Source organism: Apteryx rowi, unplaced genomic scaffold (genome assembly GCF_003343035.1).
Source record: "Apteryx rowi isolate R43461 unplaced genomic scaffold, aptRow1 scaffold_130, whole genome shotgun sequence".
NCBI lineage: Eukaryota > Metazoa > Chordata > Aves > Apterygiformes > Apterygidae > Apteryx > Apteryx rowi.
The window spans coordinates 86,043-102,482 of record NW_020447531.1 but is presented as its reverse complement, the minus strand read 5'-3'; the positions used below and the strand labels follow the sequence as shown (position 1 = coordinate 102,482).

The window sequence follows — 16,440 nt, the reverse complement described above, 5'->3', positions numbered from 1 at the left end:
AGTATGCTCTCTTTTGACCTCTACAAGTTTAGTGATGCCTGGAGGAAACAATGGGTCAGAGCTGGGATTTCTCAGAATTCATTTTATCTGATGATAAAAAGGCCTCTGTAAAGTCTGGCCTATACAAAGACTGCCAAATTTGTTATACCTACAAAAGGTATAGCCAGGGTACATTCTTGTGGTTAGAGCTCTGCAAAGAAATGCCATCCTCATGGCTGTTAATCACTAGTCAAATCTCTTCAGTACAGCAAAAGTAGAAGCCAGGTCTTGCCCTAGTCTAGCATGAACAAACTTAGAGAAAAGGGCTCCTGTAACCTTCTAAACACTTATACCATGGCACTGAACTTCTCAATCATGCTTTCTTCCTTATATGCAAATATTAAGGTAATTAATTACTGGGAAAGCCAAATCTCAAGACTCCTATGGTATCTCAATATTCATGATTCAGACTGACGTTATTATTCTTGCCTGGTGAATGCTACCTTGCTTCCTACAGTTTTGTTCTCCTTTCAATCTCCTTTCAAACTATATTATAAAGCCAGAAACTTTGGCAGCTCCTGATGAATGTCTTAATGAGCAAAAAAATTAAATGTGAGAGAAAGTAATTGGGAAGTGAGAACTGTCATGGAACAGTGAGTTATGAATATTCACTGTCATTATAAATTGTATAATGCTAGGATATATGTCATTGGAAGGAAGAGTTCTAAGAATGTGGAATTTAAGAGCTTTATCAAAAGATTATCAAATATTTAAATGGACTGACACTTCAGGCAGTGTAGCTATCACCCATTAAGAAAGAGTTGTTTAACTACTGTTTACAGAAGGGTATCTGTATTTCATATGGTTCAGATTCTTTTTTTCTCTCTGTTGTTAAAGAGACTTGATATGTTACATGCATTTATTCCTTGCTGACAGCATGCTTACTTACTAAGCAAATCAAGCAAAGAGAGGAAAATTACACTTTCCCATAATAACTTATTTTCAAGACAATTTAGCACAATGGAAAGCTTTTTCTTAACTACAGTTATAGAGACTGAGATATCATGTGTGTCATTACCTCTCAGTAGCACTAACAGAAACCTGTACAGGTACTGCAAAAATAAAAGGCTCAGCAACAGAAGAAAACTGAGAAGTCGCTATCGTTAGGCAAAAACGGTTAGCTTTTCATTCAAACATATGAAAAATGGTATTTGAAGAGCAGATTTTTCCTGCTGTTTGTATGAAGGAACATAAATATTAAAAAAAAAATTATCTTTTTTTTACCATAAATGACAAAAGCCAATGCTAACGTTGTCCAATCACTCATGGTATGACATGTGGGAAATATTAACATGTGAGTATCAGGGTTAATTGGGTCCAGTAGGGAATAAGATATTTGAAAAAGATAACGTGAACACTGAGCATGAAAGCTATCTCAGACATGCTAACATTTGAAAACTTCACAATGATATGTAAATCTTGTGTTTTGCTGCTGCTTATTTGGGACAATTAAAATTTAGTCAACATCCTGGTGTCTTAAAGTTATTTAAGCAAAGACAGTATCAATCTTTTCACATATGTGCAAATATCCTGTATTTGGCCACCTTAAAATAATGAGGAAATTTTAAATTTAGATTCCAAAAGAGATACTTATCTGCTCTTCTGATAGCTGGCTCACTAACTGGTAGACATTTTCATATAAAGAATGGAGTCAGCAGATTTTAAGGTTTTTTACATCAATATACACATATAGACCTGGATTTGTGGAAGGGATACACCTTTTCCCTTCTGCAATTGGAATAAAAGTTTTAAATGGGAGGAAATGAGAATCCCACATCTCCCCAAATCTCAGCCAATTTGTCCGCAACACTACTTTGTATTTAATACTAGGAAGTAAAAAAGATAACTGACAGATTCTTTATCTGGGGGATTTCTTGGTGTCAGATTTCACACTAATACATGTTCATGTTTTCTCTTAGGTACTCTAGACATTTCTTCATTTCAAAGGTTTGGCAGCTTTGAAATTCTTTCATTCCAAGTGCTTTAATTCCCTACCATTTCTATTATCAAGTTTTTCTTTGACAGGGTCACAGTTATCAGTTATTATTTAGTTGGACTTAACATGGCTTCTTAACTTACTAATTCTTAACTTATGATTAATTCCTTATGATGAATTCCTGCTACAAATTGGGAKTTCATCAGTTGATGAAAGAAGGAAATAATGAAAAAAGAAAAAGACTGTGGGCCACAAATATGATGAGTCCACAGATGAGGACATATTGAAAGTGATGTATTTCCAACAGTGAAAGGTACACAGTGATATCATTTAAAAGCTAATGAATTCTTACTACTGGAAAGACTTCCCTGGAGTATGACATATAGTACTGGTCACCTGTGTTCAAGAACCAGGATGAGTGCAAAGAAAAGTTGCAAGACTGGTAAGGGGAATGGAGAGCCTAACATACATGAGGTGACCAGACCTTGGCTTATGTACTAAAAAAAAAATGAAGAAAAAAGAAAAAGCTCCAGTTTCCCCAAACCAAAAATACACTGATTGCTCTCTACAACAGAATAGTTGGAAATAATGAAAAGTAAGTTAAGAATGTTTGAGCTATAATTTATTTATTTAGCATACAAGTGCAGACAAGTCCTTGAAAGGTATAACAAGCTATCACTCAACTCATCTGACAGGTGAAAGAAAGGACAGGCTTATGAAAATACATTAAGATTAGATAAATGAAGTTCCATTTTACCTATTCAATTTTAAGCTACAAAGTAGTACACAAAAATAGTAACCTCATGGAAAGACACCAGAGAAACAAAGTAAAAATTACACTGCTTCTTTTTATAAACACTTTCCAAACCATATGACTGGTGAAAATGGATTGCAGTGTTGAAAGAGGTGATGCAGAGGTAATTCTGTGAGTATGGGACAAATGTTCCACAGAGCTTCACAGCTAACTATAACAGAGGAGGATTCCCTCCCTGGTTGTGTATGTGTAAGGGCACAGCATTATCCAGCACTCAGGCACTTCTTAACCTAGACTGTTGAGATTTCCCTGGGACAGTAAAAAGTTAAGGATCTTTCCCCTAATAAACATGCCATAGAAATAACCAGCATTTTTGTTGATTTATGTTCTTAAAAACATATTTCTTATGTTCAAAGTCTTACTTTGACATAATTCTGAAGAAGCTATTGATTTGAGGCATAGCTATATGTTTGATACAGACTCTTCAACACTTAAATGTTTTACGGAAAGCAATACTGTCACCAAATGATTATAAAATGAAAACAAAATCTTGAGCAACAAATACTCTTCACATGACTATTGATTCTGTATAATTGACAACATTCCAAATGGAACAAACTTCTTAATTTAACAAGGAACCTTTTCAATCCAAGAAGAAAGAGGAATAGCTACAAAAAAGCAATCTAAATTTACCTGGCTGGTAGAAGTTTGGTGAAAGTTCTCTGGCAACTGTTCTTGCAATATCACATTCCTGGCGAGCAGACTGAGCAGCCTGATCTGCAGCATCAGCTTTAGCTCTKGCATGTGCAGTTCTGTACAGAGCAGAAAACAGTTTATATGGAGAGGAGTCTTTTATGAATTGCGTTAATAATACAAGAGCAAATACTGCTGTCCTTAGCTACAATACAGTAGACTGTATAGTGCACCATTATGCCCAATTGCTGCGAATAACTGCAAATCAGCCAAAGTATTTCAGAATCTATGCATTATTGTTCTTGGTTCTTCAGTCCTGTTCATCCTTGTATTATATTTACTTTAAGTTACACAATTTACACCCCAGCTTTGCATAAAACTTCTAAATAGAAAAAAATGATATATTTGAAACCTGAGATTATGACCATTCAGTCAAATTTGCATACACAGCATCGGAATTCAAAGTCTACAGACTGGGCCACTACAGCAACTCCTAAGCAGTGGTCGGTGAGACCAGGACACACGGTGTCCAAAGGGACTGTGGAATGCTATCACCTTTACAACATTCCAAAGTTAATGCTCAATGCTGGGTACTATACAAAATTTTTGAAGGGCCAAATTTAGGTATATTGGTCCAAAAGTAAGAGAAACATATCTTCTACAATCAGACTGTTTTGGAAAGTAATGGGATGGAAAACATGTGCCTGATGCTTCCATAGGCATTGGTACAAATGGGGACTCACCACCTTTCAATTCCTGTAACTCACCGAATTTCCAAACCAAAACAATCTGAAAAGGCAACTTTTCTTAAGTTAAGACAACAGTCTGAAATACTTTCATAAAGTAATCTGCCTTCTGCTTCTGCTTTCTCACTTTTGCTATTGTTTAGAGACTCAAGAATAGATTGTGCAAATAGCCGTTACTGCATGATTGCATCACTGTTTGTCCCATCTTCCCTCCTCACTTCATTTTTTTAAAATAGTCATCTGTTTAAAAATTCCTGATGGCAATGATCTCTGTGTGGCTGTACTGCACTAGCACATAGCCTAGAGCTATAAAATGGTTCATGAGAACTGAGGGGAAGCTAGACACGGCAAAATGGCAGAGAACTTTTTGGAGCCTCCAGAGATACTCAGAGAATTTCTAAAATACATATATTAAATTTCRTGACCTCAGGAATTTTCTCATAGTATTCTAGTAGAAAGCTGGCACTTCAGTAAGAATAAATTAGGAGGACTTTAATTGCACATGCCTAGCAATACTAATCAACAAGGAATCAAATAAATAAAAACTAAAAATTTTTAGTGATCACTATATAAAAATACAGTCTTATTTTCATGGAATAAAAAAGAGATCAACATGTTTTAGAACAAGATGGAATTAAATGTTAGCATTAATCAGACTGAGCACCAAGAGATTAACTGTATGGCACACTTTGCACTTCTAAAAAGATTTTTAATCCCATAGGGTACCAGTACAAACACAGATATAAAAAGAAACACATAGACTGTTTCATCTATGATGCCTGGAGAAGATTTATTTAAGTTACACCCTCCCCAGAATGTGTCTGGGGATAAATGTTAAATGTTATTTCAAAACTCAGCTTGTCATAATTTACTGGATAATTATCAGCTCATGTTGCCTTCTCATCAGTCCCTCTTGGTTTCTGAGAAAGAAGATTATGATGAACAAATAAGCAGTAACACCTTCCACTTGCACTCAAGATGGGGGAAAGAAACTGTGAAACAAAACAAATATACTTTATTATCACATATATGTTCTGTGTAATGTAATGTGCATGAATGGTTGTACAATATGTGCTTGCTTAGTACCAATAATCAAAAGTGTTCTTTCTCTATAATCATTATTTTCAATTAGATGAGCTATTATTAACTCCTGCATAATTATGTCAATGTAGCATGAACTTAATGAAGCGATCATAGTCCTGGGACATTGTTTTATGAGGCAATAATGTAGTCTGCCCATAGATAAACTAGACATTGATCATCCTTTTGTGATGATAGAACAACCAGGCTACTCTCGTATAAAAATAGTCTAATACTACTGTCACAGCTGCAATAGACATTTTAAAAGCCAAGCAATATACTAAATGACCAGTGTCAGGAAAATGTACAGCCAATGCAGTACAGATATTTTGTTGATGCTTGTGAATTTTTTGTATTATTATATCCAGGAAGCAAATGACACATCCTGTCTAAACATACAGGATCAAAGGAGTGGAGGAATTAAATGATGCCATAAGCAATAAGCTAGTGAAACTTATTAACATGAAAGGGGGCAGAAGGGAGTCACAGCAGGAAGAAGCCAATAGAACCSAAGGTAAACAAACACCACCTTACTTGGCTGTCTTATCTTACACTCTCTTTTATTTAATTGCCCTTCCTGCTATTCTGCCCCTTTTGTACTTGTAGTTTGGCATTCCAACTGATCCAAACAGGAGCGACTGCTCGGATGTGAACGGTACCAAGGCCTGTCTTGTCTCGTGACGTGCACTGCCTCAGTGTAGGAATATCATGGAGACGACACAGCAGGAGCAACTGAATAGGGACAAGAGACAAAGACACAGGAGCAGTGCTGATGTTTCCGAGCAGGCCTTCGACCAGCCACCCAGAAACGTGTGCACATGGCTGGGCCGAGACATTTTCCTGATGGCCTTGCAGTAAGCATCATCAATGCCACTCGGCAAACCTAAGAAGAACAATAGAAACAGGCAGAGCCAGTGCTTCTGCATATAATAGAGCTGTAAGCTCCATCTGTGAACACGATATTCATTATTTGCCCACCTTGGCATTTGGATGTTTTATCAGCTAAGTTCAGCAATGTGTACTTTAGTGCTTTAATTTGCCACTATATATACATACATCTTTTCATTTCTTGCACACTTATTTTTCAGTTATCCCATACCATCTTCCTTTTATGTCATCCTCAATACATTTCTCTGTTGCTATTTAATTTTCATTTTTTTTACTCTGACTTCCATCCTTGATTTATCTATATGTTTTCCAAATTACTCCAAGTCACTCCTACTTGGCATGACATTTTTGTATTAGTGTTATCATCCGAGACTGTTCTGGAGAAGTATCTTAGATATGAATGACAACTTTCATAAGAGAGATGTCAAAACAGGATAGCTCCCTCAAATATAATCCATTTGCTCCATTTGCTATTTACACAGTTTTGTAAAGTTCACTAAATCTTCTTTACCTTTTGTCCTGGAGTAATTTGTCACTGTAAGGTCTTGCACTTTGTTTATTATCAGTAAGTAATCATGACCGTTAGACCTAATATACATTGAGTTAAAATTATCACATCTGAATGGTCACCATCTACTTGGGAATTGCTTTTTTTCCTAGAGAACCCTACATCTGTTGCTGCAGCAAGAAACCTTCAAGAGAATTTTTGAAAGAGAAAACTAAAAAAAAAATTCTCCTCTCCTGTCCCCCAACCAAGAAAAAGATTTCTGTAGGTTTTGCATGCTGTTCCACACATTCCCCAGAAAGGGTTAATCAGAAGTTTCAGCAGCAGAAGAGAAACTATGAAGAACAGGAGGCAGCAAATCACAGTGAGCAAAAGGTTGCAGGCTCTAACCAACAGCAAAAATCTTTTAAAGATTTTCTGTTTAAATTAACAGACACTAGTTTGTAAAAACCCTTTCTCAGAAAATGTAATGCATAATACTCATTACTAACTTTTAAACTGCCATTTGTTTTTATATGTGTACCTACCTGAAAGTATTATCTTGCCGTTAATATTCTATGTGATATCTCAAACATGTGCTCAAAAGCTTTCARATCAATATAAACTTTAAGTATTTAAAACAAAAAAACCCAAGCACATGTAGTGGTACAATCTCTCACTTAACTAACAAGGCCACAATGGTGTTAAGCGCAATCATGAGAAGGATAAAATCAAGTTATATCAGTGGCAGGAATCAAACTGTACTTCCACTGCAGAAAGAACCTATAGCTTGAACTGCAAGCACATAGAAGTTCTTCGTACTAGGTGACTATAAGAGGAGACCCTAAAATCTACCAGTGTAGGTCATGAGTGAATGGGGGCTGGAAGACCAATGGTTAACTGAATAACTTTGCTATTAGAAATTTTATTTGGATTCAAATCAGGGTCTGATTTTGAAAAAAGGCTAAGCTTTCCAGACTGTGTGACAACTGATATCACTATTGAGATCTTGATTTTTTTTGTGTTCAGCTGGGTCTATATGACCTTAGCTACACCCACGAGATTATAGGCACAGTCAGGGGCTTCTCACAAGCAGTCTCCCCTTCCCGCAATCCTACAATCAGATTTCCATCTGCTTATGTCTGAAAAGTGACTTGAAGGAGGAGTACTGAGGGCTGAAGAGCTTAAACAATATTACTTGCCATTCTGTAGCAACAATGCTTATATATAATGCCATGTATCTTCAATGCATTATGTAACATTCATCTATATTTAAACCCCATTTAAAATTGTCCATTATCCTCCAGATTATTTTGTATTTCCATGATATACTTCAACATATTTATAATGCCTGCTCATTCAGAGTCATTTGAAAATGTAAGCAACATATGTTTACTTTGTTTCATTTTTCAGTTTTTATTAAACCCATAGATTCCAGCATAAACCTTTTCAGTAGCTTGCTTAGTGCTTCTTAAAATAATACAAATAATTATCTCAGTCTTCTATTTGCCAAGTATATCTAAAAACAATTATGTTCCTAACCATCAAATTACTCTAAATTAATAACTTGAATAATGTTACTTATTAATTAATGTTATTTATTAAGCTTTCTATATTGCCAAAAAAAAATCAGTAAAGACTAAATCTGCAAGAATTTCTCAAAAACATACTGAATTCATGACAACTACTGGGTTTGTCTGAGTAACATTACATATTGTAGGTTACTACCCATATCATCCTTTTTGAAATTAGAATTTTATAAAAACAAATACCATTTTCCTAAATTCTAAAACTCACTGACTTTTATAGAAAGCAGAGAACATTCTCTGTAGTTTCTTTCTTTTTCCAGGTATGATTTTTTTCTAACATTTCTGCATTTCCTTCTATCTACTGAAGGCTCAATTCTACAAAATTAAGCTCCAATAAAATTCCTACAGAGATCAACAGCATTTCCAGGAAAGAAGGAAGTGGCGAGGAAAAGGGAAACTTTAAGGAATGATTCTTCAGCAGTTTAATTTTCTTCTCATTCCCCTTTTATTTCCAGATTTTTCTGATATTATATATCCATAATGAATGCTAGGTAAGTATCTAGCATCTATGAATTTTTCTAATGTAGCAAGCCAGGGATTGGTGTTTGTTAAGTGTGCTAGTCATCTTACTCATCCTCTTTCAGTGATAAAACTGTATGCAAAGCAATATTCTGGCATGACAGGGTTAAGAACACACATATGCAGAGCTATGTAGACTTATGTAGGAACTCTAGGCTTCGTTACCCTTCGCAACCCATTGTTGTAATTGGAAGTGAGTCTAGGTCACTGTCTGCCAGCTGTCCACCACTGCCTACCACTGGGAGTCTTGGAGAGGAACAGAGCAAGAAAAAGAATTACTTATGGATACTGCAAAATGAGACCTTCACGTCAGTGAGAAACCTGAAGTGCTTCTAAACTACAGACTGAATTGGCCAAATGAGGTATATGTCTTCAATCAAGACAGTCTGAACTTAAAACTTGAAAACTCTTCAAAGTGCTTTACTCTATCAATCTTGTTTGTGCCTGGCTAGATTTTACTTTTAATCAGCAGTTTCTTCTCCATGAACTTTCCTCAGTCAGGAATTGCATCACCTTGGTAGTACTTGTACAGTCTCAGGTAGTGAAGTATAAGCAGAGCTATTATGTACACATTGCTGGCCCATTAATCCATGCCATCTTGCCTAATGGATATTGTTTCTCAAAACTCCTCTTTTCCAGCCTAAATCAGTTCCTTACTTTTTTTTTAGTCCTAACCCATGTTAGCAGAACTGAAAAAATACTAGCCTTTGTTTAATAATTCATGAATAACTGAGGAAATTCCACAGAATTGTCACACAGCCAACTTTATTTACTTATTTGGAAAGATAACCTAGAGGTAATGACTGGTTAGCCAGATGTCAGTCCTGGGCATAAATAACAGCACAAATAAACTGGGTCTACATCCATAAAGATTTATAGGCTAATAGTACAGTGCTAGACATAATGCTTTCATAGAGAATAAATTTTGCCAAAGACTTTATATATTTGTAAGAATTACAGGTCCTATACTGTATCAAGATTGCCTTGATTCATATACTTGGATTTTTTCTGAGGTTTCTGACTTTGTAGCCCATGGCAACATAATTAAACAACAGCATAAATTACATGGAATTAATAGGGCACATCAAAACGGATTAAAAGCAAACTCATCGACACGCCTCAAAATTTAATACTGAAGACATCAAAGAAAAGGGTTGATACATGCATGTCACCTTACGGACCAGTTTTTGTTCCAGAGTTATTTAATATTTTACATTTATAATGTCTGGATACTGTCTAAAATATATTATGGTAGAGTTGACAGATTATACACCTTCTGGATTCCAAAAAAACCCCAAGAGGATACAGGCATACCTTGTTTTATTGTGCTTCACTTGTTGTGCTTTGCAGAYATTGCTTTTTTTTTCTTTTTTTTTTTTTTTTAACAAAAAAGGTTTGTGGCAACCCTGCGTCGAGCAAGTCTGTTGACACCATTTTTCCAACTGCATGTGCTCACTTCGTGTCTCTGTGTCACATTTTGGTAATTCTCACAATATTTCTAACTCTTTCATTATTATTATATCTGTTATGGTGATCTGTGATCAGTGATCTTTGATGTTACTATTGTAATCGTTTTAGGGTGCCACGAACTGCACCCATATAAGACGGCGAACTGAATCAATAAATGTTGTACATGTTGTGACTGCTCCACTGACCCATTCCCCCATCTCTCTCCCTCTCCTTGGGCMTCCCTGTTCCCTGAGACAATATCGAAATYAGGSCAATTAATAACCCTACAATGGCCTCTAAGTGTTCAAGTGAAAGGAAGAGTCGCACGTCTCTCACTTGAAATCAAAAGCTAGAAATGATGAAGCTTAGTGAGGAAGGTGTGTTGAAAGCCGAGAGAGGCCGAAAGCTAGGCCTCTTGTGCCAAACAGTTAGCAAGTTGTGAAGGCAAAGGAAAAGGTCTTGAAGGAAATTCAAARTGCTACTCCAGTGAACACAYSAATGMTAAGAAAGCRAAACAGCCTTAYTGCYGAYAKGGAGAAAGYYTTAGTGGTCTGGWYARAAGATCMAACCAGCCATAACATTCCCTTAAACCAAAGCCTCATCCAGAGCAAGGCCCGAACTCTCTTCAATTCTGTGAAGGCTGAGAGAGGTGAGGAAGCTGCAGAAGAAAAGTTTGAAGCTAGCAGRGGTTGGTTCATGAGGTTTAAGGAAAGAAGCCATGTCCATAACATAGAAGTRCAAGGTGAAGCAGCAAGTGCTGATGTAGAAGCTGCAGCAAGTTATCCAGAAGATCTAGCTAAGAGAATTGATGAAGGTGGCTACACTAAACAACAGATTTTCAATGTAGACGAAACAGCCTTCTGTTGGAAGAAGATGCCATCCAGGAGTTTCATAGCTGGAGAGGAGAAGTCAATGCCTGGCTTCAAAGCTTCAAATGACAGGCTGACTCTCTTGTTGGGGGCTAATGCAGCTGGTGACTCGAAGTTGAAGCCAATGCTCATTTACCATTCCAAAAATCCCAGGGCACTTAAGAATTATGCTCAATCTACTCTGCCTGTGCTCTATAAAGGGAACAGCAAAGCCTGGATGACAGCACATCTGTTTACAACATGGTTTMCTGAATATTTCAAGCCCACTGTTGAGACCTACTGCTTGGAAAAAAAGATTCCTTTCAAAATATTACTGCTCATTGACAAGGCACCTGGTCACCCAAGAGCTCTGACGGAGATGTATAATGAGATTCATGTTGTTTTCATGCCTGCTAACACAACATCCATTCTGCAGCCCATGGATCAAGGAGTAATTTCAACTTTCAGATCTTATTATTTAAGAAATACATTTCGTAAGGCTATAGCTGCCATAGACAGTGATTCCTCTGAACAGAGGAATCTCTGTTKCATTTCAACAGAGAAATCCTTCGTGAAAGGAAGAGTCAATCGATGTGGCAAAATTCATTGCTGTGTTATTTTAAGAAATTGCCACAGCCACCCCAACCTTCAGCAACCATCACCCTGATCAGACAGCAGCCATCACCATCGAGGCAAGACCCTCCATCAGGAAAAAGATTACGATTCGCTGAAGGCTTAGATGATGGTTAGCATTTTTTAGCAATACAGTACTTTTTAATTAAGGTATGTACATTATTTTTTAAGACATAATGCTATTGCACACTTAATAGACCACAGTATAGTAAACATAACTTTTACAAGCACTGGGAAACAAAAAATTCGTGTGACTAGCTTTATTGCAATATTCGCTTTATTGCAGAGGTCTGGAACTGAACCCGCAATATTTCCAAGGTATGCCTGTACTATATTGTACTGCAACCTGAAGTTCAATGATAACAGCCCAAGAAAACATTGCATTCAACTATAGTGAAACAGTACAACAGAAAACAAAAATTCCAGCCAGTATGCGAGACTGTCATGGGAAGTAGCACAGAAGGAATATGAGATCACCCTGGCCAGCCACTCCACACTGCAGCAACAGAAAGAATTGTGGTCTTCATATGCATAAGAGATGAAAATCAATTATAAACAGGAGTTTGCTCTTGCTATATACGGAATCCACAAAACTGCTAATGGAACAATGCCCACCTCATCTATGTCTCAAGAAGGAAAAAGAAATGCCAGGACCACAGAATTACCAAGGATCTGGAAAAGAAAAGTCTTTTGAGTTAAATTTTTTGAGCCTCATATCTGCTCAGATTATTGGAGAAACACTGAGAAGACACACCACAGTGTACACACGGATATCTGACAGTGGAAAATGCGGAAGATAAAATGAGACTTCAGTGTTTCAGATAAAGGCATAACTGGGCATACTCAGGCTTGAAATATTTTGGGAATATTTTACAGAGAAAAAGATGGATCTTTCTGAGTCTTTAAAATGAGATTATATAGTGTACTAAAGGCAATCTTTAATCCATTCTCTAAGAAAAATGACATGGTCTGTGTTTACAGAAAGTGAGATTAGATGAATTAGGATTAATTTACATTAGGTATTTCAGACATGAACAGACTTCTGACTGAAGTGCTCAGGTTGTCTCATCGGAGGCACCCTTTTCCATTAAAAATAGGAAACGTAATACTTGTACTTTGCCTCTCTGAACCATGTGGACTTTAAGACTCTTGCAGGGGTCAACATGAACACCACTTGCTCTGCCTACAGATATATAGGTAGCCCTAGGGCAAACCAATCTATGCTTTTGTTGTGGAATCAGCCTTTCCTCTGCTTATACTAACTTTCAGGACAAGTTTCTGTTCGCCTTTAGACTCCCATTGTCCACACAAATAAAAACTGAATTGCTTAGAAATTCAGGGGTGCTGAACTACACTTTTTTATAACTTCTGAGTCACACATGTGCTCAGCAGGTCACAAAGAGAGATTTCAGATGAATGAAGGAAAGCATCCCAAAAAAGAAAGTAATTCTGAAAATACACTTTTAACATTAAGCTGTTAGCTCAATTTCCCTAATCTTTCTTTCAGCTCAGTGCTTTTGCTCCCCTGTTCAGAAAAAGACCCACATGAACATATCTGAAAAAGTGTTTTTAGGTTGCTGTTAAGCATCACTAGACAAGCTGCATTCACCTGTAACTTTCCCTGAGCTTAGGTACCTTGCTAGCTCTGGCATTATTTATGCACACACCAGATAATCTGCCCCTGGATAATGGAGTTGGCTGTTCATATAATATATTCACTTTTATCCATTATTCTGTCAGGAGCTTGAATGACTGAAGTTTTGCTTTCATATTGATTGTACTTCATCTTAGCACTAGCACAGAAATCTTGAAAATGTCACAGTCTTCAATTTCAGCAAGCTTAGTAACTTCATTTCAAACGAAAAGCAAGCTTCCTTGTGGGGCAACTTACAACTCAGYGGACAAAAAGCACTTTTGTGCGCTACACTCTTTGGCTTTTTTCCCCATTTTTGCCAATGGTGTTTCACTGCTAGTATCTTTGCATGTCACTAACCACCAATTAAACATAGAGAAGAGCAGAAATCTTGATAAGCACTGTCTATTCTAYCATTAACTAATTTTATTAATAACTCTCCTTAGTGAGCAATATTTTCTTCCAGCTTCCTGGCCCCATAATGTTAACTCCAGCAGACAGAAATTTTTTTGGAAAGGCATAAAGAAATATCTGCAAACAACAGAATATCTACAAACAGTCTGTTGCTTCCTATCACCACAAGGAATTCTATTGGCAGACTGAGGAAAGCTACTGAATCAAGGCAGAAACATAAAAAACATATATCCTGAGCTGACGAGATATTTATGTAAAGAAAAAGTAGGAGATAAATATGTTTCTCTTTGCTTCAAAGTATATGAGCTTCAAGGAAAAAGGATCCCATGTAATGATCCTGCCCAGAGAAGGCAAGCCTGCTTGAGGAATTTTTAAGGTAACACTGGGTACATTGTACTTTCCCCCACCACATGTCTTGTTAAAACTGTAGTATCCTCTACCTGGGACGAACAAAATAAAACAGTAGCTATCATAAGAGCACTATCATCAACACCAATATCTGACAGCTCTTCTAGACAGCTCTTCTTTCTGCTCATAAAAAAGCAACAATAAATCATTATCCCAGGGATATAGCTAGATGAAAAATCAGAAGAGCTAATAGGAAAAGGAGGAGAATAGGAATTATTTTTGTTCCAAAATCGATTATTTTTTTAAATTTAAAAATACTGTATTAAAATTTTTTCACCATTCTACTGAAGTAACTATCTTAACCATTTCCTTCACCTGTAAAAAAAAAAAAAAAAAAAAGAAAAAGAAAAAGAAAAAGAAAAATCAGAAAACATGAAACCAAATGTCAATTTCTGGAAAACAATATGTTTTAAATTATTTTTAATTAGAATGCTTCTAGTTAGAAAACTTTTAACAAGCTCTACTCATCAGTAAACTCACACATGAAAACCACATCAAACAGTACTTGACAGTGTCTGTATTTCTAAATCTCTCCTCTATGCAGATTTGATGTGCTTTTTTAAGGATGAGCTTTTTTAAGTAAAAGGGCAAAAAAAGCCCACAGCACAGTGTTACAGATATCTTAGTAGAGAATACCGAAGTATTTTTAGAGCAAAATACATAATATGAAACCAATATCTGATCTCTCTTCACATCAGTCTAATATAGGTAACTTAGAACATGCTGACTGCATGAAAATTACGTTACAGGAAGTTACAGGAAAAATATCTAAACTATTAAATGTCAAAATTTATTTAAAATTCTGGGTTTTTTTGCTAGCTTCAAAAAATAACATATAAACTCAAGAGTCATAAAGGCAGCTAGGAGCATGCTTCACACTTTGCCTAAGTGACTTTGGCAGTCTGTTCGTCACTGTTACTTATTAGATTATACTTCTAATATCTGAATCCAAAGACTTCATTACTGTGCTTGATGGAAGAAAATATAGTAAGAAAAAGTCACAACTGGAGGTTTAGTGGCTTAGTACTTACTTGCTTTTCTCTCTTCCAAAAGCTATATTGCACACATTTATTTCTGCCATTTTCTCAGAATAATATTAGTGTGTAATTGAAATCTTTACAGCAAATGAGAACAGAAAGGATACATTGACCATGGAATATAATTTTAATCAAATAGTTTTGGGAATGGTTGAAAAAATCCAGAACATAATGACAAACAAAATAGTTCTTTATGAGACATAATGGTGCAATTTATGCATGTGTATATTTAAAACTCTAAAAAAGAATGTGGTAACTGGGATGCTTGAATAACAAACATACTGACATGAATTCAAATAATCTGTGGCAATTTTTTTTTTTTTTTTGAACAGTCCTTTAGTTTCTCTGAGCATTAAAATCTACTATGGAAACAAAACTGTAATATTTTCATCCTTTTAAATGCATTAAATGTATGTGTTTAAATTCATTCTCTGTGCCCTTAGCAGTCTGCCAGCCAGAAGTGAATGGGCTTATTTTTCTGTGTTGTTCATTTCTGCCCCTGCAATCAGATGCAAGATGTCCAGAAAAAAGTATTGCTTAAAAAAAAAAAAAAAAAAAAAAAAGCCCAGTAAACTATTCTGCAATTAGTTTTTCTATTTTCAGTAATTCCAAATTCTTTGACATGCTTAAAGATTAACTGTTCAAAAAAATTGGAAAAATACTTGAATAATACAAAACACTGATGTGTTTATAGCTGGACAGCTTAATTAACAAAAAGCCTTCAATCTCTGTGAAAGRCGTGCTCAAGTGTAGGGATGGTCGTATGTGATTTGCCTTTTCTCCAGGCTAGCCCATATGTATCAAGCTGCTCGTATTATACAGTAAACATCAAGCAACTGAACAGTATAAATGAGCAAAAGAAAGAGACTTTGATGATTTTTCCATCTGTAAACATGTAATTCCTCCTAACTGAAGAGTGCTGTAGATTGGTGTTTTGAAATAATGTCAGATCATTTCAGACACAGGGCAGGTGACAGAAACAACAATTACTGTGAAATAGCTGGGCTTATGGCAAATGCAGCTAACAGCTTTAAAATAATTTTCTGTCACATATATAACACAAACATATATATATTTACATTTTTGTAACTACCTACAGTGTTACCAATAATACCCATTTCAACAAATGACCACCATATGTGATCTGTCAGCTACCAGAAAATTTGAAAAAGAGGAATGTTGCTCTCTGCTGGTTGCCAGGAGGGCTGATGATCTTGCCTAGATACCCAAAAGGTTTTTCTGGTGTCCAGAGACTGTGGAAAGATAGTTCACAGCACTATTTATTCCTGC

The 16,440-nt window shown here is 36.1% G+C and overlaps 1 protein-coding gene across 4 annotated transcripts in view; it reads right to left on the bottom strand.

Moving 5' to 3' along the window:
• JPH1 (junctophilin 1) overlaps positions 1 to 16,440 on the bottom strand; it is a 92,845-nt gene that overhangs the window by 32,464 nt on the left and 43,941 nt on the right. For 2 of the 4 annotated variants that reach the window (XM_026056269.1, XM_026056268.1), the window contains exon 3: positions 3,423 to 3,541. In XM_026056269.1, coding sequence (XP_025912054.1) covers positions 3,423 to 3,541 — 119 coding nt within the window. Of the gene's footprint in view, positions 1 to 3,422; positions 3,542 to 16,440 lie in introns of those variants that run through there. The other 2 variants (XR_003251987.1, XR_003251988.1) reach the window with 2 other exon arrangements.